This window comes from Hypomesus transpacificus, chromosome 18 (genome assembly GCF_021917145.1).
Source record: "Hypomesus transpacificus isolate Combined female chromosome 18, fHypTra1, whole genome shotgun sequence".
Classification (NCBI taxonomy): domain Eukaryota; kingdom Metazoa; phylum Chordata; class Actinopteri; order Osmeriformes; family Osmeridae; genus Hypomesus; species Hypomesus transpacificus.
Window position 1 is genome coordinate 10,364,732 of NC_061077.1, and position 25,792 is coordinate 10,390,523.

General features: G+C 40.5%; 3 protein-coding genes across 9 annotated transcripts; 2 read left to right on the forward strand and 1 right to left on the reverse strand.

Annotated features, from left to right (window-relative positions):
• Positions 1 to 1,174: 1,174 nt before the first annotated feature.
• Positions 1,175 to 2,591, forward strand: irx7 (iroquois homeobox 7). The gene is made up of 2 exons (XM_047040523.1): positions 1,175 to 1,394; positions 1,617 to 2,591. Exons 1-2 carry the CDS (start codon positions 1,176 to 1,178, stop codon positions 2,385 to 2,387), a joined length of 990 nt encoding a protein of 329 aa, XP_046896479.1. The 5' UTR covers position 1,175; the 3' UTR covers positions 2,388 to 2,591.
• A 1,250-nt stretch (positions 2,592 to 3,841) lies between these two features.
• cd40 (CD40 molecule, TNF receptor superfamily member 5) lies at positions 3,842 to 6,831 on the reverse strand. Of its 5 annotated transcripts, none has more exons than XM_047039507.1 (10): positions 6,761 to 6,831; positions 6,580 to 6,665; positions 6,198 to 6,279; positions 5,969 to 6,091; positions 5,636 to 5,782; positions 5,392 to 5,485; positions 5,147 to 5,199; positions 4,851 to 4,946; positions 4,735 to 4,763; positions 3,842 to 4,611 (listed from the first exon to the last, which is right to left on the reverse strand). In XM_047039507.1, the coding sequence occupies exons 2-10, from the start codon at positions 6,613 to 6,615 to the stop codon at positions 4,333 to 4,335; spliced, it is 939 nt and encodes a 312-aa protein (XP_046895463.1). In that variant the 5' UTR covers positions 6,616 to 6,665; positions 6,761 to 6,831; the 3' UTR covers positions 3,842 to 4,332. The 5 variants fall into 5 exon arrangements, with proteins under 5 accessions (XP_046895463.1, XP_046895461.1, XP_046895465.1 ...); XM_047039505.1 differs by having other exon boundaries at positions 6,198 to 6,282; XM_047039509.1 differs by having other exon boundaries at positions 6,580 to 6,767.
• A 1,223-nt stretch (positions 6,832 to 8,054) lies between these two features.
• On the forward strand, positions 8,055 to 25,700 carry LOC124480329 (protein diaphanous homolog 3). 3 transcript variants are annotated; one of them, XM_047039502.1, is made up of 17 exons: positions 8,056 to 8,275; positions 8,713 to 8,844; positions 9,102 to 9,173; positions 9,627 to 9,800; positions 10,081 to 10,238; positions 10,444 to 10,635; positions 10,982 to 11,639; positions 11,913 to 12,078; positions 15,547 to 15,658; positions 16,912 to 17,002; positions 18,156 to 18,242; positions 20,268 to 20,420; positions 21,748 to 21,877; positions 21,979 to 22,011; positions 22,320 to 22,417; positions 22,655 to 22,738; positions 23,982 to 25,700. In XM_047039502.1, the coding sequence occupies exons 1-17, from the start codon at positions 8,219 to 8,221 to the stop codon at positions 24,081 to 24,083; spliced, it is 2,499 nt and encodes an 832-aa protein (XP_046895458.1). In that variant the 5' UTR covers positions 8,056 to 8,218; the 3' UTR covers positions 24,084 to 25,700. The 3 variants fall into 3 exon arrangements, with proteins under 3 accessions (XP_046895459.1, XP_046895458.1, XP_046895460.1); XM_047039503.1 differs by lacking the exons at positions 22,655 to 22,738; positions 23,982 to 25,700 and adding an exon at positions 20,600 to 20,681 and having other exon boundaries at positions 8,055 to 8,275; positions 22,320 to 22,378; XM_047039504.1 differs by lacking the exons at positions 21,748 to 21,877; positions 21,979 to 22,011; positions 22,320 to 22,417; positions 22,655 to 22,738; positions 23,982 to 25,700 and adding an exon at positions 20,537 to 20,618.
• Positions 25,701 to 25,792: the final 92 nt, after the last annotated feature.

A 25,792-nucleotide genomic window follows, 5' to 3' on the forward strand; every position in this document is an offset into this window, starting at 1 on the left:
TCATTGCTGCAACCAAAACAAAACCATCCGACATGTAAGGACACCCTGTTATTGTTCAATCAGAATAAATTAACGAAAAAGTTAGGTGTAGGCTATACGTTACCTTGGGCAGGTACAAGTCTAATTGACACATCAAACATAAAATGCAGCGACACTGATTTACAAAGAACTCGACCTCAAGTTAGCTTTTAAAAAGGCCTAGTTCAACTACTATTTTAGTATTCAGTTGATCACAAAATAATTTGAATCATTTTGTTTTATTAGATATTTAGCCTACCTTTATTAACTGTGGTCAATTTTAAAGCTAAGCCTATGACACATTTACGGTCCTAAATCTAAGATATAAAAGCAACACAAAGTATTAATGACATTACAATTTATTAGCATAACTCGAATTAATTCAGTTGGCTAATTCAATTCACAAACTCCAAATGAAAACAGAAATCCTTACCACCATAAGTGTTGGCCAGACTTTAAAGATTTGCACAGTGCTGTTAATCAAATTCATGTAACTTTCTAATCCCTCTGCTCAACACGTGAAAAGAAAAAAATCGAATTACGTTCTTACTTTACCAAAAACCCATGACGTTTGCTGCAATGCATTAAACTCAGCAACGGAAGCTTGTGTTTCAATGTTAATGAATATCCCCAAAAAATCCCAAATGTTGTTCTTTATCTCTCATTTTTGTAATTTCATTAAACATGGTAAGGGTTTTGCATGAGAGGGCTTGTTCTGAAATGATAATTCAGTGTTGGTGTAAACCATGAGATAAATAAATAAATAAATAGACTGTGGTTCATAAATTGTAAGTGGCTATAATAATGTTAAAATATTGCTTAAAGGATTACAACATAATTTAATTGTGAAAACGAGATCCGAATAGTTTCTACAAACTCCGCGTTCAAAATGGTTGTACTTGCATTTCAAATGAAGTTTCATTATTCTTTGCACTGAAGACCTGTTTGGGATGAGATAAGTATCACGTATTTAGCGCCTTTACGAAACCATTAAATGGAACAGCAGAGCTCTCCTTTGATGGGATTTGCTAGTGAAAGCTAAAGTCTTTTGAACGCCGTTGTCACTCAACAGAGTTTACCCCGCCCATAAATGTTTGTAGAGGTATATTAACTGCTCTTGAACAGAGGCTTGGCATACCAGCTCAGATAGTCGGGATATGAGGATGCCTGCGTCACAAAGCGGATTTGCCAATATGTTCTTGGATAGAAACCTCAGCATACCTGCTGGATACCAGATACCCGTTTTGGGATGCCCACCTGGCATACAACAGCAACAACACCATATTGCAGCATTAACTGGGATGCCCTTATCATACTCAGGACTGCAGGGATACAATTTCATTCCGTACCCACATCATAGACACATCCCGCACACGGTAAGTTGATTTTATCATTATTTTAATACATATCCTATAATGTAATATATTACGCACAACCTGACTCCCTATTTTTATAACTATATTTAAATATATAATCTACTCAAGTTGCCTATGTAATTCGAGTTGGTGAACCCTTAATGACCGATACACGTCATGCGTAATGACGTGTTTAACGCAACGCTGAAAAATTTGATCTAATCGCCAAACTTCTGTTTACAGAATAACGCTTTTGACCTGAAAGCGGCCTCTCCATATCATCCATCTCTTCTCGCTCGAGGAGGACCATTTTCCCCACAATACCGACAAGTAGCCACCGATGACCCCAGCAGAGTTGCCAAGGTGGCCACCCGGGAGAGCACCAGCGCGCTCAAGGCCTGGTTGAACGAGCACCTGAAGAATCCCTACCCCACCAAGGGGGAAAAGATTATGCTCGCCATCGTTACAAAGATGAGCCTCACACAAGTGTCCACGTGGTTTGCCAATGCAAGACGACGACTGAAAAAGGAGAATAGAGTCAGCTGGGCATCCAAGGGAAAGTCGGAGGAGGAGGATGAGGGTGAGACTGAGGACGACGAGGATTCAGTGCGGAAAAATCGCTTGGAAAACGATGAACAAATCGTTTCTCAAACTGTTGGTAACAAGGAGGATATGATACGGGGGAACTCAACGCCAAAGGTTACATGCTTGGTCGACAGTCAGGAATCAAACGATGGGCAAAGTCAAGACAGTGACTGCGCGAATGAGGAGAAAGCCGACCATGAAGACGCAGACCGGACCACCGCTCGCGTGGATAACAAGGAGAGCGGTGCATGCCTCAAACCTAAAATATGGTCTTTGGCAGAGACAGCAACCTCTGAAACTGTAAAAAAGTCAAAGAATAATTCTTGTCACCAGAATAATGGCTCAGAAGTTGGCAAATGGTGGACTGAATGGGCATCCAGGAACGGAATGTATATTCCAGCGTGTTACTCTTCCCGAGACATCCTATAAAAGGAACATTTACAAAAACGTACTTACTCTGCACTTTAACCTTCCAAACCTCAGGGACATAAATCTTTCAGTGATTTTCTGAAGTTCACACGTTTTACTTCGTTAAGTTAGTGTATGTTATGGTATGGCCTGAGACCAAAGACTGTCAAAACATAAACGTTTTTTGTAAATAGGCCTATATGTTTATATGTTTATACTGTGTCATCACCAATCTGTAAATTATAATTTTGTCTCGTGGATAATTATTTTGTTAATAAAATGTCAACGAAAAGTATGTGTCTTTCCTTACTGGAATAGCCTAATACATGACGTTTTCGTTATCAATAGTGATTCTTTTTTTGTTTGAGGACATTTTGGCAGGATTAGCCTACATTTTTTGAAGACTCCTTTTTAAAAGCAATTAAAAAATTAAACAGATGTGTCTCACATGCTGATACAGTTTAAATAGTTAAACTTATTATGAAGTGGTTTCAAATTAATTGGATATAGGCTAAATACGTTGAATGGATATCATTATAATGTGTCATTTAATTCAAGGATATGAATGAAGGAATCACCAATTAATGTAAGATATATAGCCTACTATGACTAATACTGTATAACATAAAAGTTGTTGGGCGGGTAATGTCATTGGTCAAGCAGGGTGATCATTACTTTAATGAGGAACGTCAAACTGACAAGAGGCTGGGGGCATTGGCATCCAAATACAGATAGGAGGAGGTCAAAGCTTCAATGGCATGTGAGGCTCGACATTTCCTCTCACACAGTAGGAAGTAGATAACTTTGTTTGATCTCGGGGGAAATTGCACTATGAGAAAATGCAACAAAATATACAAATAAGAATGAAATATACAATTTTAACAAATTAAGTGGTTTCTGTATAGTAGACTATTGTAGCCCATCAAGCATCAAGTTCCAGGTGAGGTCGATCTCACAAGCAGCTTGAGAGCAGAGGCAGTCAGGAGTGCGATGACATCCTGCCTCTCCCCTACCAAGCACCCACATTTCAATGTAAATTCTCATGAGTAAATGTGTGTCATTGAAGGAGTCAGAGAAGCAGAAATGCAAAGCCCCCCCCCCCCCTACACTCACCATCAACACATTTCCCTGCACACCTTTATAGGTGGGCCAGATGCGAAATCCCAGAGCAAAAAGTCAAGTCAGTGTATTTCAGTGTTAATTTGACAAACGTTTATTATGCTATGTTGAATGCATCATCTGAATTCATATCATATTGAACCCACTTATTATGTAACCTACTAAGAACCCGTCGCATAACGATGACATCATTTATTCTTTGGGATAATGGTGTTCATGAACACTGATAGAACATCAATGTTGTATCAACGCAGCACTAGCTCCCCTTTGTGGACAATCTGAGCAAGTGACAGAAGGTACAGCCCAAACAGCAAATAACGGATTGAAAATGCCTTTTTTAACACACAAATTACCTCTTTACATTCTGTACAAACACTTTAATGCTAAAATTGACAGTCTACTGTAACATCATTTGTAGTTCACATGGACATTTTACAGAAAGTCTAGTGTATAATATATATTTACAAAAACAAAAACATACAAAATAATTTACATTTCACAGGGAATGAATGTTTGGCCACTTAACTGCAGTATTTAGTTTTGAATTATTCTGAGCTACAATTTTTTTAAGTTAAATTCTGTATTACATGTGTTACTGTATGCATAACTCAGGTAGATGAAGCCTTTTGTATCCCAATAATGGATTTTTAGTAGACGGTTCTAAATAGATTGTGTAGAAGTGTTTCTGGCTGAGCTGAGTTTACTGGTCCACGAAGATTGCATTGTACATATGAAATTGAGCTCACATTCGTGGTTCAATAAAACACTGCATATTTTGCTGTGTTTATTTGGTAAAATACATCATCCTGAAATGCAGAGAGGATGGGTTTTATGGCCCATAGCAATGCTAATTGTACGAGACCATTGAGTTCATTTGAGATTCAGGATGAGTGATTATTGTTCCTCTACCAACCTCCTGGGCCACCCAGTATCCCTGCTCAGTTTCCCCAGGCTGTCCAACTTCCTCATTCTCCACAGCCCCTGTCTCTAGTGCTGAAAACTCTCTTTCTGGGCGGCCAGGCTCTTCTGGTGTCACATTTATAAACTCTTCAGCTTCCACGTTTCTTGGGTTATCCTTCTGCATTGGTACAAACACCGAGGTCCATCCACAAAGTCCAAAGAACTTCTAAAATAAAATGCAGAATGTCAGCTATATGTTTCTGATTGGGTTTCTGATGTTTTATCTAAAGTCTGAGTTAAATCTAGTGTCTGAGTTTTTATTTTTAGGAGTCCTTGACACAATGCTTACCTTCACTTTTCCTTTTGTGGGTCCAGATGCTAAAATATGAAAAGGACAGAACATGAATTACAGAAAGAGCCTAGTAACACATCAAAATACTTCAAAATCTTAGAAGGATTACATACCATGTTTCCAAAAGAGAAAGCCAGATAAAACCACCATGGCCAGGATAATGCCAACTATTATAATAGCTATTACCCCCGGGCTAACACGAGAAACTGCTGAGTAAAAGAAACAAAAAACACCCCAAATAAACCAAAAAGGTACAAAACCATAGTACTCAGCATCAGAATGCAGTATCAACAATTCTCAAGTTCTAAAACAGGTCACCACAATACATTATGGTAAGTAGAGCACTTATCTACAGTCAGCACGAGTCAGTGTCAAAAGTATTATTAGATTATATTTGTAATTGACTTACCACAGACGGTGTCAGATTCATTTGTTCCTTCAGTTTCAGTATTTCCTCCACAGCTGGAATGTTGATTTTGGGAGGGGATTTATACATTTAGAGTTTATAGAGAATTTTAAACCACTGGTTGAGCTGTGTTAATGATTACCAATCAAAGAAAGACTCTAATACCAGTTATAATTCTCAGTAGTGAAAGTAAATGTAGTCCATTTAGGCAATGTTGAAATTGAATGGATGTCAAGTGTAATACTCACATTGTGTGTTTCAAACACTCACTCACTGCAGAGGTGTCATTGGAGAATGTGTTTGGTGGGCAGACCTGACACTGGGTGTCTTCCTTGTCAGTACCTGAGAAGAGAAGAAAAGCTTTAGGGAGAACTCTCCTACCCACACAAGGCACAGATATGTGACCAATAATGGCAAGAGCCCTTGTGTCAAAAGGACAGGATATATCGTTTGTTTGTATGCCTTCTGTATGTTGTGTTTGCCAGTTTGTACCTCTGGAAACCACTCCAGATCCTGGCTCACACTTTGTATGGGGCATACAAAGTAAGCAGTCTTTACTGTTGCAGTGGTATCCTGGTTTACATCTGCATTTGACACGGCTTGTCTTGTTGTTGTTACGTGTGAATTCAAAGTATTTATCTGCAACAAGGGAAAAGGGGGTTGTGTTGTAAGAAACTGCCTTGCACTGCAATGTTTGCAGCCAGCTCCTACAAGGATAAGCAGGGGTCCCAATGTCACAAGCTGGTCAATATTATTTTTGAGTTTAATCTTGAGTATAAAGGTCTATTGCACACATTTATTTAAATAGGTAATGTCAGCTCATACTTGGGTCACAGTAAGGTTGTCGTTGGCATATGTCGTCTCTGGTATATGCATCTTGATATTCATTCTCTGGACATGGTTCGCATTGTGCATCTTCGCAAACAGGTGGGCTCAACATTTTGGTGCCTAACAGCAAAAATATTTTTTTGACAACCATCATGCAGACATAAGCATGTCTAGTAATACTTTCTAATTCACATTTTATTAACTGTACTCCATCTCCAAAACCAACCTGGGCCGCACATTTGGCAACAGTTGTCACCATCCTGGTACTGTGTTGCTGGATCACAGGTACTGGTATCACTGGATACTACCTGCTAAACATGACCACATCTCAACGTCTGGAAAGTACCCAGAGCCCCCTATTCAGAAGCCTAACTGAGCACACCAGTTACTTTCACTTTCAGTTCCTCCTGCTTTCGTACGTTCAATAAAGCAAACAAAAAAGCCTAAAATGTCGGGCTTGACTATTCCAAATTAGGCTAATGAAACATGCCCTATCTTGCAAATATGTATATTGTTAGACCAACGCATGGTAGCATTTGAATCGTACATTAAATCAAGCACGATCAAAACAAATTATTCAACGTATTCGCCTTGATTAATGTACTTACCAAGACAGCGCCGAAAAATATCAAAATCCCAAACATCGTTTCAAGCAAGAACTTGACAATTTGACAGGCAACAGCTCGAAGCTACGCTAAATGGAGAAAGGGAAAAGGCAGAATGTTTTAAGTTAAGCATTAGAGGAACTTACTACGCAGAGGGGCGTGGAGACTGAAGGGAAATTCTCACCCTCTCTGTCTCTCTCCCTCTTCCCTTGAATAGAGCAAAATATAAAATCACATGACCCTTTCCTGTCAACGCTGACCTGTCATCCTTGGAGGGAATGTCCAGGAATTTCTCCTGTGAGTAAAGTAGCATGTTGACATCCTATAAGTGAGAAACCCAGTATTTGTGTCATGGGTCCTAGTTTACAAGTGTAAAGTAGATATAAGAATCCTATATTTCTTTAACAATGTGAACACACATTGGCAAGGGCTCACCCATGTCCTGTCCAGGGAAATGCAGAACATAATCTGTTCTGCATGTTTTTGGTAGCCAAACAGCGAAGCTGCGAAGCCAGATAAGTGTTTATATATTTTTTTCTTATTATTATTACATTTACATTTATGCATTTAGCAGACGTTTTTATCCAAAGCGACTTCCAAGAGAGAGCTTTACAAAAGAGCATAGGTCACTGATCATAACGAGGTAGTCCCAAACATTGCAAGCAGCCAAAACATTAAGCATACATTGGGAAAAAACTAAACAAGTGCCAAAGGGAAGATCCATAAGAGCATGCAGTTATACAAGTTACAAATTAAAACAACATGAACCACAAAAAAGTGCAGGACTGTACCTGTAGAAGAACAATCAACAGTAAAATATTACTATATTATTCCTCTCCCATTGGAGTCTATGGCAGCCCCTCGAACCGTATGGTCACTTTTTGTGAAATTTGGCACACTCATTATGGATAGGCCCCTCTTTATTTACACCAAGTTTCATGTCTCCCATTTGAACACTAGCGCCACATTTGGACTTGTGTTTACACACCTAACTTTTGAACCGTATAACCGATTTTCAAAAATGAGGCACCGTTGGATCCCCTGGATCAAAACGAGTTCAAAACACCCTACGACGTCAATTTCCGATTATATAGATTTCCTGCAATTTTGAATTTGAATTAAAAAACAAACTTGTGCATGCACTCTGAAACCTGTTCTGAGGATGTCTAAAACGTTTTCTGGGTAATTTGACTGCTTGGCCACCTCATTGCTGTTTGCGGATACATTTTTAAATTGAGGTTCAGAAAGGAGGGGACCCATGTGAGCACGGGGAGAACATACAAACTCCACCCAGAATGGCCCAGGCAATAGCTCACCTGAGCACTGACATGCTCCAAACAGTAATCAAACCCAGGACCTTCCTGTGTGTCAGCACTGCAAGGCAATTACCCAATAAATGTACCCAATAAATGAAAATTGGCATTGTAGTCATAGGAGTGGCCGAGTAACTTACCTGTACTGAGTGTAGAAAAGTGAAACCTGATATCTTGCAGTGGGTGGTGCTACAGAGACAGGTAAATCTGTTTTCTTCACCTACAGTTCTACATATGACAAAAAAGAAGAACACATAAGTTGTACCTGCTGTTAAAACTCCACACATCTCAGAGTTTTGCATGGACTAGAGGCTCACAGCACCACAGAGATGTTGGTTGGTAAAGGACTAAGGAAAAAGGAGAACGTAAGCCTGAATTTACCACAGGTAAAATATGTTCACATTCTCCACCTTTCACTCTCCTTAGCAGAAAGCTCACAGACACATTTTCTAAACGCACATACTTTGTACATCAGTTCCAAGTATTATTGTCGACCTAGTCTTAGTCGCAGTTTAATTGCTTGGTTGTTCAATGGCAAGTTAGAAATTCTTATAACAACAAATCTCTGTAGCATGTTCAAAGTGTGACATTCCTCTGAGTATTGAACTGACACATATTGTGAATTGAAACCTTGTTGTCTGCTGCTTAAAGAGGAAGTAAGTCAAGAGGAAACCAAACATAGATGTTCCAGGAATAACAACAACATTTTCAAATGCATTGCGCAAGATAAAGATTCCTCTCAACAGATTACATACCTAATCAATGGACCCCTTTCTAAAACATAACAGTTATGATCTCTTAAGCTTTGGTTGCCTCTTTTCAGCTGAGCAATGAGATGCAGCTGATCCTCATGAACAAGGTGAAGAATGGGGAGCTGACCATTGAGGATGCCCTGGACCAGGCCCAAAGGGACAGGGAGCAGCTGCTGCTCAAGCAGCAAAGCCAGTCTGTGGAGGTACTGAATGGAATGTGTTTGATGCTGGATGGCCTTACTTGGAAGCTGACAACAATACAGACTATTACTTGTTAGATTGCTTTCTCTGTAAACCAGTTCTCAGTGACTGGTTGTTTTTCTGCCAAATACAGTAAGGAGGCCTGGGTAGACATTGCCTGTCCCCATTCTTTCTTATTGTTGGTTGTGAGGGAGTGTCATTTGTTTACTCTTAGTGAAAGCATTGCTAGTGTAAGTAAATGTCATTGTCTCGGTTACAGGACCAGGAAGTCTTACAGCACAATTTCAGTGTCCGCCGTCACAACCGCAAGTGGCAAAAGTGTATTCTTCAGGTTCGTTCATCTGAATTATGGACTTGGGTAAAAGTGAAGAACAGTCATAGCCAAGACAATATGTGTTCAGTTTTATGAAATGACCTTAAAGGCAGGATTGTCAAGTTTTGCTAACCTATAAATTTGAGCTAAAAATATCCCACCCCTTTTTCTTGAAAGCCCCTCCTCCAAAACACATGAACTTGCTGCCTGACTACTGCCCAGGAGGTGGTAGACAGACAGACAAGTAAGCCATCCAATCATTGCATTTGGTCTGAATGCTGTCCAATCATTAGCGCCGGTCCGACCCACAGTCCTGGGACGCCCACAGATATCAGATTGATTTCAATTTACTGTGAATCCTTTAGATTTATTAGTTGCAATTAGGATGTGTAGTTTATTTCAGCAAATATGACTAAATGTGCTCCTCAATAATATTGCCTACCATGCCTTTAACCAAGTCCTTCTGTTCAGATTGACTTCAACACTAAGATGGTGTGCTGCATAGAAAAGGGAATCATCAAGCACCAGCTGTCTTTCGAGTGTGTGAAGAGCTGTGAAGACGGAGCAGGAGCCAGGTTCTCCATCTCATTTCGTGGACACCAAGATTACGAGCTTGAGGCCACTTCTCTGTGTGACAAACACAAGGTGAGGGAGAGGAACAGAATGCCGGAAGGTCTCAGGTATTATCCTTTCAGTTTTACAGTATGTCGAGTTGATGCAGCAAGGGTATGTCATTAAGAGGAAACCTTAGGGGTTGTCAAACACAGATAACATTACTTTCTGTAATAAGGAAACATCTATATTTGAACCTCTTTTGTGATATGGTCACAAAATGACGTCACGCACCTTGCTTTTTGCTGAGTTGATTTGCTTAACTTGAACCTACTCCATAATCCCCTCTGTTTATTTTGTTTTTCTGCCCTAGATTGTGCAGTTTGTGAACACCATAATCTACAGAAATATATACATCAATCCAGTAGAGGACACTGTTCAGACCCACGGACAACCTTTAGCACCAAAAAGCATTCGGGAGGGCCAACTTTTGATGCACAGAGGCGGTTTGGCATCATTTAAATGGGTGAAGTATGCATGTTTTGGCTTCTAATAACAGCAACTTACTCTCAATAGTCAAATATCATTGATGACTTTTTGATAACAGTCCCACATGTCTTGGTGAAACTCCCTAGTGTCCAACTAACCTCAACAATAGGGCTGTAGTATGGTATTGAGTCACACGGCCATTGAAAACCATAGGTCCTGTCCTGATCATATTCTGCATGTGTTCAAGATACGAGGCGCAGCTCCGTCCTGGACAGCTGACCCTGGTCCCCACCATCAGACGAGGGGTATCTGATGACAGCGACGTCCCCTCAACTGCACCCTTATCCATCGTCATTCACCTCTCAGACGGAGACACCAGTGTAGAGAAACAACCCAGCTGTGACACCTTCACCCTGATCACCCACAAGAACGAGCACCAGTGAGTTGAGCCGGAAGAACCTGGTACTGAGGGATGTCAAGTTGGGTGTGAAGGCTAAGAGAAGCACAGAGGCGCAGGAACATAGTTATAGAAGTGTTGTATTGGTGGACCTTGTCAGATTTTCTTTAATAGTATTCACTCTGAATGAGTTGGCAGTTTCTTGAAAATTGTTGCACATTTAGATGACATTACAACTTTGATTCAATCGTCTATTAATTGTGTTTTGTGACAGGTAAAATCATATATCTGAAGGGTATGATGTGTGTTAGATATTGTCTGACCACCAATGAGACCAAGTTCCCACAAGGTAAGTTCCCGTAATGACAGTTATGATGATCAATTACAGGTTTCGAGTCCCTGTGAACGAGTGGGTGAAGAGTGCACAGGCTGTACAGACAGAGAGAGATGAATGGGTCCTTGCCATAGACAACCTGTGCTTGGAGTGGAAACGAAAGTCTCTGTCTAAATCCATGAATGAGGACAGGGCGGCCAAACAAGTCTATGACAGTTCTGGTGACACTGACGAAAGGTCAACAGTTAGCGAAGCAGCGAGCAACTTCTCCTCAGATGGGTGTCTGTTGCGATCCGGAGGAGAGAGGGACCAGAGTACACCACTGGCATTGTTTGGAAGGCGTGGCTCTAATACTCCGCAGATATCCGCATCTACTTCTGATGCTCCTAGTCCCAGCTCTACTAACCCTAGCTATGCCTTACCTGTCAGTTCATCCAGCCGCCACACACCTACATCTCCTGTTGATAGTAATGGCCTCGTACCCACCTCTCCTGGGCCGGTCCTGATACCCACCTCTCCTGGGCCGGTCCTGATACCCACCTCTCCTGGGCCAGTCCTGATACCTACCTCTCCTGTCCGACTCCTACCTTCCCGGGAAGCGCCCCCTCCCCCAAACATCCCACTTCCGCCACCACTACCCTCCAACCTTGTATTTAAACCGTCATCCAAGCGAACCAAGGCTTTTCACTGGGATATTGTTAGTTCAGACAAGGTATGTCTACTACAACTTATCACCTCACAGGTTACCTTTACTGTCATGTTATAACAGTAAACCAACATGTTAATGAAATATAATGTTTGATGTTAATGTTAGGGATCAGAATGCTTATTACCAAATGATCAGTTTCACTTCACTCTCACATTTGTTGTAAAACTGTTGGGAATTATTCTGTCCTGTGTCTCTGTAGTTCCCCAACATATAGACTGTAAAGAGGGACTTTTAGACTCATTTTTAACTTTGGGTGATATATGATATTTCCAACAGATTGAAAAATCATTTTGGATCGCAGGAAGGGCTAGCAAGATTGAAATCACCATTTCACGCTTGCATGAGGAATTTGCAACACAAGATCTGGGAAGAATTGGTGGGTTTGAGGCCAGTAACAATCAAGTCCACATCATGCTGAACCAGAAGATTGCACACAACTTCAGTAAGTAGTAACGAATATCAATGTTTTGGTTTATTGTGTGGTTATTGTGTGGAACCACTAGATGACAGTAGTTCACAATAAGGACCAGGAAGCTTGAGTAGCTTTGTCCAAATACATTAAATGTGATCCAAGCTTTAGCATGAACACTAAGCAGACCATAGAACCATTTATAACAATAGAATAACTAATCTAATACGAAACTCTTAACTCTCAAGTAAGAGAACGTTTTCCTTTTCTAGTTTGTAAAGATTCCATGTACCCCTTTTTCAAGAAACAAAACGAAATACAGAATTTATGAGTTCATTCCGTAATATTAGTAACGTTAGCATGTGATTATGCAGTCAGATTATATGAAATATTTAATTATTAGTAAAGAATTTAACATAAAAGTTGAAGATAAAAGGTGTATATGCCCCTGGTTTTAATGCTTTAATAACATGCATGTTTGTACTAATGAAACCTATTAACTGTGCGAGTGGCATTGTCAGTAGAAATTCTTGACTTTAGAATGTTTTGAATTGACATGACTGTGTGTCTGGGGGCAGTAGCTTGTCACTGTGAGAAGTATTGCGGAGATGTGAAACATTTTCACCCATTGGCTTTCCCCTGTTGGCTTTCTGTGAGTTTGTGACTTGAATAGTGGAAGGCATGACCCCAGGGAGAGGGAGCGTTGTCTGCTGAGGTCTCACCAGTCTTAAATGTGACACAGAATCTGTGAAGGGATTCACGTCTCTGATGCCATGCGGAGTTGTAAGAGGGAATCAGTACAAGTGTGCTGGCTGGCGACACAATTAGAATGCACATCAAATGCACATCAAATATGGATGGCTGTGTACCACAGGGGGGGGATGTGTATCGGTCTGCCATAGGACAGAATACACTCAGGTTTACTCCAACCTGACCTGGAAGGTTCGTCTCTGTCAAGAGTGCGCTTGGTGACAATTGCCTGCGGCCATCTCCAGGCTATTCATCTCTCTGCCGCAAGCTTGAGAGAAAGTTAAAGGCTTAGGGAACAAATAAATAGCACACACACACACACACACAAATGCACGCAAGCACAAACACACACACACACTTGAAGGGATTTTTAATTTTTTGCAAGACTTAGGTGTAGAACAGATGAGCTTTGCATGTTAATTTGCAGAAGCCTGGTAAATGTGTGTTGTTTATGCATCCCATCTCTAGCTACTCTGTTTATTCATGCTTTCCTCCTTAGCAAGGAATCAGAATGCATGACAATGTCCAATGGACCCTAAACTAGCGACAGTTCATTTAGGAAATTATAGATTTGTGATCAACCATTCTCATTGATTCTTAGCTCTGTTGAGCTGTCACAGCGCCAAACCTGACACATGTAGACAGATTGATGTCATGTAAAGTACATCCTGTTGCTGGCGGTGGCACGTTCAAGCAGATCAACATGGACGGCTACATCCAGGTGGCAGTATTATGAGATTAAGAGCCTTTCCCCACCGGCAATGAGCTGGTCACCTCTGCAGGCTGGAGCCTCTCTAAGTGTCATTCCAAGGGCTGTGTGACACACGTAGAACACACTGTAGCTAAGTGCAGGAAGACAATCAACACAGGAAGAAAAAGCTGCTGGGTATTGTATTGGCCTTCATTCCTTTAAGTCAACTTAACATTTACATTTAACCAATGCTTTTATCTAAAGCTACATACATGGGCTGTGGGTCTGAATCCACAAGGCATTACACATAGTAGTACAGGGGTATAACCTGCAGGGGGTGTGGAACTGGAACCCACCATAAACACACGTACGCAGTACTTAGTATTGCCGGATGGAATTTACCTCCTTCACCTCCTTGGGCTGTGTAGCATTCCAACATTCATTAAAGTGTGCATGTACAGGTGTAATGCCTTATCACAGTCAACCATCCAGGAGCTATGTACCAGAACCTGTTGAAAACATTAGCATGACTGACTTGTTTGTAGCAGTGCAGTAAATCTGTGCTGTCTACTGCACCTTTGTGAATGGACCTCACGCTCCTCTCTCCTCTCACACAAACATTCTCATTGGAACAGTTTGGGCTGCATTCCACCCTGTAGAGAGAATGTAATATCTGAGATATATATGGGAAACACATTCTTTGCAGATACTAGAGCTTTATATGGAGGGCCCAGACATGGGATCAGTTGCTAACCTTATGTGCTGTTTGATATCTATGTATACACCTTTTATAAGTGAATGTTCAGTGTGGTCACAAAGGCTTCAGTGAAGTCCCAGAACTGGCCCCTGCGCTTCTTTTAAATATGTATCTAATTACTGTAATATAGTTATTTAACATGAGAACCTTTGCATGCTCTTGCAAACTGCCTGCCTAATCAAGGTTTTGAAAAGCACTAATACCGTTTGTCTAATGGACGATGACTGAAAAAATGACTGGCTTCTACACCTGTGGCCATGTGCCCCCTAGTGGGATGTACTCTCTGTCTCCATAACCTCATTTGTCAGGATTAGAACTACCAGACTGTCCAACCACCAATCAGTCCCCTTGTGCAACTGTTTTTCCTGCCCAGGTTGAAAAAAACAGGACATCATTGCAAAATAGCAGCTTTGCTTTTAAACTACTCTGAATCTTTAGAGGACACTAGTACTCTTGACATCTTTTCAAAATCGTGAGAGGAAGTCTAATGTGGTGTTGCTGCATTTTAATATTTGACTTAAAACCTATAGCAGGCCTCAAGGGAGGGAATTATGCCATAGCCGTTTTGTGAAGGATTGATAAATGCACTGGCAAAATTGCTCTAGCCTGTCTGTCAACCCTTTTTTATTTGTTAGTGGATTAGCCTCTGTCAGAACTGAATTCTCAAAATCTGAATGGATGGATGTATTCTTTGGTTTTAGTGTCTGTTATTAGTTTTGTAAACAGACACTTTTTTATCAATGCTACCAACAGAATTGATTCCTTATAGGAAATAATCATTGTGTTTACTGCTTAACTTTGCTTCTCCTTAGAAACAAAACAAAAATACATAGCAAGATGCTTGAATACATTTGTTCACCCTGGTTTTAATTCAGGCTGGCCTATCACCTTTTTTCCACACATGCAAATTCACAAGAGAGGAACTAAAGGGTTTGCAGATGACTGGTAGTTATTTTTTTCATGTATCCTTGAAAAGCCATTCAATCACATCACAAATCCGTCAGTCACAAGAATTCCTTTATTTTTAAAGTGCCACTGCACAGTGTGCTAATGAAAGATCTTTCTCTCGGATCCTGCATACACGGGGTTGTTTGGTATAACAAAAAAAATCACATCTGAGTTGATGAAATGCTAATTATTGCACACCCCAAAGGCGCTTGAGGGTAATTAAGCAAAACTTTTTTGTCTTCAAAATGCTTCTGGAGCTATTTCGTCGCAGGTAAGAGGAGGGGCTGTCAAGAAAAAAAATACTTTCATGTGCCATTGATGGTGTTGATTTTTTTCATTCCTATTGTTCCCATAGACATTTTCCTCAAAAGTTTTCCAGTGCAGCCAGGAGAGCTGAAGGACAAATTGTTAATAGTTAATGAGGACGATGGGGGGCTGTCTGATGAACACATTACATCCCTGAGGAGGTGAGCTGTTTTGTCAAAACCACCTCTCACTCTCACACCTCACTAGCCCACCTTACACACTATCTGCTCTGATATGATGTATGCAGTGTCAAAAACGTCTCCAATTCTTGGTAGAGCTTGTATATATATATATATATATATATATATATATATATATATCTGAATGGAAGAGAAGTAACCAAGCAAAAAAAGTCCAGATTATTAAAAACGAAGGCTCGCCTAACAACAAAGTGTTTGAGTGCCTGGTGCAGGCAGGGCAACCTACGATGCCAAACCAGTCAAGTCACTGTTAGTTCACGTGAGGAAGAGGTGGAAGGGGTGAGAGGGTGCAATCAGTTGTGGTTACAATGTTCTGCTAATACTAAAGAGCAGATGCCAGAACCTTTTACCAGAGCAGCTAACTATTGAAACTTTTATAAGGAGGTATTTGAGGAGATGGACACTATTGAGTTCCCCTCGCACTGAAAGCTGGTAAAATGCCTTTGCAGTCGTATCCTCCGAGCCTTCAGTGGCTGACCTGTACCCGCGTGGAAGATTATATTTATTCTATGAAAACTTAATATATATTTTAATGTGGCATTGCGTAGGCCTGAGGAATACAGTCTTGATAGAACCACTCCCAACAGGTTCTGCAATATTAATGACAGTCGGCTATACTGTAGCTACTCTAGCAGTTACTCCCCTGGTTCATGAAAAAGTGAATGGCTCGGTTTTGACTTAGAGCTAAGTAAAATGACAGTAGTAGGGACCATTTTGGAAGTCTGGGTTCAAACTTAGTGCAAAAAAAATGAATGGCATCAATGGGCCTGAAGCTTCATTGGACCTGACTAAGGCCATCAAAGCTACTTGGCTTTTAATCACTCGCCTTTCTCCAGTCCACTGGAGTTCAGCAAAGTATATTGTACTTCCAAAGGACAGGGAGTCCAATAGGAGACAAATGATAGCATCAGAAACTTTGGCTTCTACTGTCCTACTTTCTCAGTTCTTTTTATACACCACTAGCTCACCTGTTATCTTTTCTAAGCTGGAAGCTAACCTAAAAGATGACCCACCTGGCCCTCTGTCAGGCTCCACTTGGGTTAAAAGTTGTCTTTGTGAATATTCAAAGTTACAAAATACTATGCTCGAGCTCCAAAACCCTGAATGTTAACCATCATGCCAGAACCATGTCTTATGACAAACACATGATACAGATCTCAAGTATGTTCTAAAAAGAGAACCCAATCTAATCTATTCCTTCTGCGTTGTTATAGATATGTACCAACCTTGGATGACGTGGAAATGTACACATCTCATAAGGGACCAGTATCTGATCTGCACATAGTTGACCAATACATGATGGAGGTAAGGCTTTGAGTCACACGCTTACCCATGATACTGTAAACGGGGTTCCAAAACGCTTCTCCAATTATTCCTATAAAGGAGGAACTTTTAGGAAGTCTCTTTGATTCCTTTTAGAATATTTTATTGTTGAATATGATTATCAGCTGAATCTAATCAGATAGACTGCATTTAGTCAGTGGACACTGTTCATTGTTATTACAATGAAACGTGCACTCAAAAAAGGAAAGAAAGAACTGGGGGCCCTGTCAGCTGCAGCACCTCTAGGTAGAGTAGGATCAGTCTACAGTTCTGTATTTGAACATGTGACCAAATGTAGCAGGGTATGTTGGGAGACATGCTGACACCTCCCACCAGGGTGGGGCATCTTGTGTCTTGTGTAGTCGTGCACAGCGCCCCCAGAGTGATGAGTCTCATGTTCACCCAGCATGGTAATCCCTACATGGAGAAACGAGATGTTGCAAAGACAGTTCATGTCGTCTTCTGCAATGGGTAAATCTTGGATGCAAGATGCCGTGGCTTAGGGATTACTGAATACATACATACCAACAGGATCTGTACTATTTAGATTTATTTTGGAACAATTTAGAAGCTAGCTAAATACTGTTTAGTTAAAAAGGTAAATAAAAAAGCATAGTCTCTGCTGGCTCTCTTTATAACAAAGAATGATCCTATCGGGGATGTCTCCAAATATCTGAGTGATTGCTGGGCTCATTGGCTTACCCTAACCCTAATTTCACCTCCACACATCCGTCACACCAAAGGCCCTTTTACTTTTGGGGGAGCCACCTGAGCATGAACGAAACAGTGAGACAAGCCAGAGTGATTTATTAGAGGTTAGCACCCACCTAAAGGTCGACTAGGCAGCTCAGCCAATCGTTTCATCGTGTCAAGCCTTCAGTTTCTCTGCTAAATCAGCCCAGCGATGGCCTCACAGAGTTCTACTGGAAGCAGAGGTAATCTGTGCTTTCAGTGTCACTACAGCCTAGTCTGTAGGAAGGAGCAAGCTCGCCACACTCCATAAACCATGTCCCAGACAGACAGCTTACAAAAATTTGAATGAACACATGGTAATAGGGTTGAATTATGAGTGATTATATTGTAATTGTACTGTGTGTGCTTGTGCTGTATGTGTCTACATCCCCATCCTCTTCAGATATGCAAAATTCCATACCTGAGCACACAGCTGGACCTGCTGCTGACTCTGAGAGAACTTCCCCACAGCATGAAGGACATGCAGCCTGTGAGTTAGCTGATTACTGTATCATAGTGTGACAGATACATTGATTCATGGATTCATGAATGGATGGACAGATGGATGGATAGATGGATGGATGGAAGGGTGGATGGAAGGGTAGATGGAAGGGTAGATGGAAGGGTGAACTGGTGTGTGGATGCATAGATGGATAGAGGACAAGACTGCTGACTAATTAACTAACAGACTGATTGATTTTAATTATATCTGTATAATCATATCGTTTTTATTTGCATCTCATTTGCAAGGTATATAGTATATGTACTGTAATTCACATTGACAACATTGTTAATTTATCTTCGTTAGTAATCAATTGTTGACTGTGGGTATTATGTTCACTGAGGGCCTCATTTACTAACATCGCGACCGCAGCTTAATCTTTGCCTAACCGCAAATAGCGCACGGTGTATTTCCGTATTTTGCATGGTATTTATCAAACCAAATCCTCGTCGGGGCAATCAGCGCCTTACTTCGCCCTTTAGAGTTAATTAGCGCGCCATTAAAAGACGGGAAAAATAGCTATTTTACACCTGAAATGGGCGCGATCCTGTTAGTAAATGAGTCCCTGAGGGACTTAAAACAAACCTAAGCGAAACGTTTTTTTTCCTCCTGTAGTAAAGTGGCAAAAAGTTTGAACAATATTCTATAAATCTCAAAAGCTTTTTACATTAGAAGAAGGGGGAATACATGTTTTAAGTAATTCCACCCATTTCTTGTTGGGTGGTTAAAACTCACAGAAAAAAGGCAAAGTAATTTTTAAGTGCACCCCTTTTAGTTTTAGAGAACGCAGCACTGGTATTTAGGACAGGATGCCATATATTGTAAAGGAACTGCTCGAAATAATTTTCATTTTGAGAACCCTACATTTTGTTCAGTGAAATTGATTGTTTAGTCCTTCTTTTGTCCAGTCCTTCTTACTTTTAGGCTTCAAATGTATGCACTGAATGAACAAGATTTATGATGGGAATAATGATGTTTTCAAAGTCCTTTCCCTTCTTGCCTCATTGTAGTTTACTTTTAGAGGTGTGGAAATAGGTTTGTAGAACAAAGTTCTAGGAACAGGTGGTCTGCCAAAAAGGTAATCTTCAATTCTCAACTGATGCAGCTATCTCAGAATACAATGTGTTGTCTACACAAGGAAGGACTAGGGCTTCCTTCTCGCAGACTAGTTAAGCCTGGAACATTAAGGAGGATTTGCTTGCCATCTGACAGGCAGGGCGCTAGGGTGGAAAATACAGAAGTCACCGCCCAGGGAACCTCTCTCTGCACACTCAAGGTGCGACTTTCCGCCGCTCAGTGCTGCCGGTAGAATTACAAATTTTACTCAGCATTTTGCGCCTTTCTCCTCCTTAGAATATTGTGTTGATGCTTTAAGCCCCTGCTGTTTGCGGCTTAAGTAAGAAATCAAATCTGAACAGCAGCCTCACAGGGCCAGGAGACCCTCAGCCTGAATTCCTTGTAGGCATTTCAGAATGTGTGAACTGTGCAAACTGTGTTCCTGAGAGTAGAAGGATGCCCTGTATGAGGAGCTGATCTGCATATCCATGTGTTTTGAGTCAGTGAGACTGCAGCTTGTCCCACTGGAGGTTGCTGGGAGGCTACTCTTGAACTAGAGCATATGGTTGGCATCCTGTGTCAGACCGTGCTCATTGGACTTAAGTCTCAGATGTTTCCACAGGCCAATAAGATTTAGGACTAGCTCTCTTTATAAAATATGGAGGCTGTATTACAAACACATACAAATAGTTATTCATATTAATTCATAGACATACATTATTGTAACCAATTTTTCAAAATTCAATGTTAGGTTGCAGATTCATATCATTATGATGATTAATGTTGCATTCAAATGAAATACAGTGAAATTCAAACTTGGTCAAGTTTTCAAATGAATTTGGGAAAGATGGAACTTATTTCTACTCAATTCCCAGCTGCCTGCGATATGAAACAAGCAAGTGTGCGGATGGATTAGGGAGAAATGACTTGTTCTGAACCTCTGTGTTTGTCTTTCAGCTGATTAACCAGAAGATCCAAATGTGCATGCAGCTGCTGAGCTCCAGGTCATTTGTTTCCGTGCTGGAGTACCTCCTCGCCATTGGCAATTACCTGAACGAGAACGCGGGGAAGGGAAAGGCCAAGGGATTCCGCCTCTCGTCCTTAACTAAAGTAGGCTCCTCTGCTGTTATCTGACCTTTGATGGAGTGTGTAGCCGCTGGGCTAATAAGATGTCTCATTGACATACACAACGGGACTTCTCTTCCTCCTCCATTCCATTTTGTTAGCATCCATCCTTAGCGGTCAGCTGAGTCCACTCAGGTCATTCCCCTGGTGTGTCTGACACACAGGTTATTGCATCACCGCCTGGCTACACATGTGAAATGGAAATTCTCGCCAGGGCTGGCCCATCGGTGGCCCCATGCCTGGGAGGTGAGCCAACTCTGGCAGGCACAGTCATCAATTCTACCTCACTGGACACTATCAAATTTTGGAATGTTTTCAGACACCTCGTTGAATAAGATTCACTGTCTTGAATACATTGTTTTAAATGCACTGTTTTGTACTTTAGACTTTCATGCCATCTCAAAGCAGCTGGTACTTTGTGCTGTGCAAGAGAACATTACAGATAGACTGAGACCTCCACCAAATTAATTGCTGAATGTTGGTGAAAGAGAAGAACTGTAGAGGTTTTCTTCTCTTGCATCTGTGTTATTCTACTCAGGCAATACTTGGTGCATATTTTGCAGTATCGTCCTTGGGGATTGGCCTCGACCTCAAATTGGTAAATAGCATAACCTAGAAAAGACTATAAACTCCTGTCACTGGATTAGGCCACTTCCCTAGCAGCTGCATTTCATGTTAAAAAGCCTCCAGCAAATGTGAAGCATAGCTTTGCATTTTAAGCTATATCATTACCATCGCATGGTAATGATATATATGGACAAATTTTTTCACTCATTTTCTAATATCCATTCCAACACAGTTAAATCCCACCAGTGCTAACAAGTGTATTGTTAGCTCTTGCTCTATGTCTCATGTACACACACATGCAAGAAACCATACACATCCAAGGGGCTTAAGACATCAATTAATCCAAAGGTCAAGGAAAAATGTAGAAACTGTTGATGTTATATTGTACTCTCACAGAGTGAAAAACTGGGTTTGTTTGTTGGGATTCAATTCTTTTGGTGTAATGGCCTTGCACTCGTCCAAGCTGGAAAAATTCATGCATTTTTCTCTAGCACTTATCCAAGGTCTTGTGCTTGGTTGGAAAGACATCAAGCCTTTTCAAAACCTCAGGTGTACCTCGCAGGGGTTGACCCTACAACTTTCTCCTCTCCAAACCCAAGCATCTACCAGTAGGCCTAAAGGAAATCTTTGCGACTTTCAAAGTCTTAGGCTTAATCATGAGTGTGGTTCCAAACCTGGTCTAGTGCACACCTGAGTGGACAGGGCCCTCAGTCACGCTTGTTTTTAAGTGCTGTTTTCTCCCCAGCTCTCCCAACTGCGTGGGAAAGAGAAGAAGTTCACCTTGCTGCATGCCCTTGTGGAGCAGCTCATGTTGCAGGCACCCGGCTTGGCAACCTTTTTCCAAGAGTTGACAGAATTTGATACTGTCCCAGGAGGTATTAGCTAATCAAGATTTGATCAAAGGCTGAAAATTGGTAGCTTTCAATTGGAACAGTTTTGTGGAACCATTCATTGTGTTTCTTTGTTCTTTGCACAGCATCTATTAAAGGCCTCACCGCAGAAGTGGATGGTAAGTCTATCAGTCTTGCTATCATGTTCAGAAGTGTTGCTGCCAACAGTACTGATACATTTCATTATCTTGCAGTGCAAAAGGCATTTGGAAAGTGAGATGCTTTTTATAGATTAACACCAGCTATAATAAAGTGATCACAAAATTAGATTAATAGCTTGTTGAATGATTTGTTTAGTTGGCATCCATTCAATATGTGCTATGCCTGAATATGTTCGAGATTTAGAAGCAGTTATGAGATATCCCTCTTACCTGAATTAGACAGTAGACACACAATTTCAAGACTGACCAAATATGTCACCTTCCAGTTGTAAAGAATGAGCTACAGAAGGCCATTCAATACAGGAAAGGTTACAAGAAGAGAAACTCAGGAGAGCAACACGTCAAGTTCTCTAAAGACCTGAAGGTGAAACAACCTGGGCTATTTTCAATTGTATTCTACATTCTAACCCTATTTTCAAATGCTGATTGACCTTCAACATAGTTATTTTCACTGTACATTTCTGTAACAAGGTTCAGCTGTTGGTAGCAATGACCCCCTGTTTTGCCAGACAAGTATAGCTTCTGCAACACTTGATGTTGAATCCTACTAAATAACCAAGCGTACCAGTAACATTCATTACCCTTTTTTCCCCCATGCCAGATGGCAATTGAGAAGCACAAAACAGATCTCTCTCTGTTGACAAAAAGATGTGAAGAGATGAAGAAACTCTACACTGACATATTGGTAATCCCTGAGTTATTATTTCAATATCTTTGTTGTGCAGCTTGCAAGATGGATGTTTTTCAGTGCCTTGGTCCAGACTTTTCTTTTCAGTAGTTTTTCATCTTATCTCCCCACTGTAGAGTAGTGGAGGAGGATGTATGGTATATTTCATAAAATGTTGTCCTCAAGGTCACCTACCCTTGTTTCAAAATGCTTGTATTCCACTAATTCAAACGCTTTCTTCAGTGGCAGACAGACTTGAAATTTATCGACACACTTTATACACACATATGTTTACACTTATGAAAGAGTATTTTTGCATTCAAATGGAATTCAAAAAAAAATTAACATATATCAGGGTCACGTAGCTGATCAAACAGACGAATATTGTAGAGGAAAAACTTACGTCCAAATATGAGATTGTATCATCACAGTTTGCCTGGCTTTGCTGAGTTTTAGAAACCTGAAAAGGTGGGAGTTGAGCCTCAAGCAAGGTGCAAAATTGTGTTACAGTGGCTCCACTATTACATTCCTCCCCTCCCTCTAAACTTTCTATCACACAGACAACCACACTTGCGCACACACACCAATAAAATGTGCCTGAAGCAGCCGGAGCCAGCACAGCAGAGAGAAAGAGAGGACTAAACCTTGTATATCTGACATGATCAGAACCTTCCCTGTGTTCCTGGGAAGAAAAGTGCAACAGTCAGACAGGCAGCCAAAACACTGACACTTGGTTAACAAACAGAACCTCCATCATGCAAAGTTAATTTTTTTATCTTAAGAGTATTGACTGCTGAACAGTGTGACAAACGTTGGCACAGAGGTGGTGTCTGTATTAGTAACTGTCTGTATTAGTAACTGTAATTGTAACTATCTGTATTAGTAACTATCTGTATTAGTAACTATTTGTATTAGTAACTCTGTATTAGTAACTGTCTGTGTTAGTAGTTCAGATTAGTGGTGATGTGACTATTGACATCATTGTTGGGATGGCATTCAGAGGTACAAGTCAGCCTTGTTTAAAAGATACATGATCATGCAGTCTGTCAGTTCATTAGGACAAATGAGGTTTGGATGTAGGGTCATGCATTCAAGGCAGACATCAGTTAACCTCATACATCGGTCTAATTTGTTAATTACTGTGGGCAGGCATGTATAAAACATTATCACAATTTCAGAAAGTATGCTTTATAAAATTGAACATATCACTGGAGACTCATATCCACATATATCTACATGTTGTATTTGTTCTTTCCTTAAGGTTAAATTTGGTGAGTCACTGGATCAAGACTCCCAGGAGTTCTTTGGCTTGGTGTGCCAATTCATCAGTGACTTCAAGAGGACACATGCTCAAATGATATAAATTCTTCTTGGTATTGTTAGAGGCTATGCTGTTGTTTTTGTTGTTGCTGTTGTTGTTAACCGTGTCCTTCAAGGTTGACTTTATACGAATGCTACGTGATTTTACAAATCAGAAATATTGGCCTGTTAGATGTGATGTAAGAAAGGGAGATATCCCCATTCAATAAGCATGGGAGTAAACCTTCAATGCATTGTGATGAAACGTACTGAATGACTGGTGAATGACCTGGTCTTTTTAGTATGTTTAGGGAGTGAAGCCCCATGTGGTCCCTCCAGTCTTGAACAGTGATGCGCTAAGGCCTGTCACGTGCTCTCTGCCCTTAAGAACTGTTTATCTGTTCGTGCCCTGCAGTCTTTATAAAACATTCTCTTAGCTAAAACATAATGAACTCAAACCAAGATACCAATATTCATTGCTGGTACAGCAAACTGTTACACCACAATTACAGCACAATTAACTAAAACAATTTACTAGGTGAAATATTGTGATTGTAGTGTTTTTTTCAATGCTACATCTTAATGCAATACATTTTCTATGCATAGGCATTAGTTGATTCTAGTGATGCCCCATGGCCTGTTGTGGTTTTGTGTTGTGTTCTGAACATCCCTGTTTGTCAATTAAGTATTTGGATTCAACGTCCTTCATGTTCCTTTAGCATTTTAGCACAAATGCAGGTTTAGCTGCCAGCTGTGTTTAATACCAGCAGCTATCTGGACTTGGGGAATACCTTCTCAGTGAAAATCAATTTGGTAAATGTGTCAGTTAAACTCTCCTGTGTTTGATTATTTTATCTTACAGGTACAGTGTGTGATTTTTGGACCGACTGATTATTTGTCGTCTACAATGTAGAACAAATCGATGATAACAGATTTCAAGAATAATTGAGTTAATCTTGCAAAATGTTTATGAACACTATGGATATGCCAGAGCTAGCTATTGTCCACAGCTGTCTGCTGGCATAGGAACAAAACAACAAATAACATTCCTGAAGCCAGCTGAAAAAGATCCATTTGAGTTAACATTTACTCCAAACATGCAGGCGCTCTATCTAGCCTTGTTTAGGGACACCATTTCTATTCCAAGAGTGCAGGAACGTCTCCAAGACTCTCTGATTCAGGGGAACATCTGTGCTATCTGCCATCTGTGATATCTTTCCTTTATGCTCAAAACCATTCTTTAAATGGAGTTGGGGTGAAATGGGTAGTCTTTGTAACTTTCCATGTCTCAGGGTTTTTCTATGTCTGTGTGACATTTTAATCATGGCAATTGTTCAGCAGTGACTGAAGAAGATATGTTATTTGTTGAAAATGTAGTTGTTGTTTTGTTTTTTTTTACATCAGGAGTACTTAAAAAGAGCAAATAACTTCAGTTATAGAAACATTGCTAAAGATTGTAAGAGAGTACAATCACCCTGGATGCCATGCTGGGTGATTCACACAGTATACTTCAAAAATAAACATTCTGTTTAGAATATATCTTAAAAAATTGTAGGATACTTAGAAAAGAATGGACAACATAATAATAAAGAAATGAAAGACAATTAATTTAATAAAATGTGACCTTGACAAGATGACTTGTACCTCTCATTACATCTCATCATTTGTCTGCAATTTTCTTTTGTTTGTTGCACCTGAAGATATGTGGTGACTAATACGATCAAATCAAAAGCAAAGTTCTTCTTTATTGTATGTATAATTGTCAATGTGCTA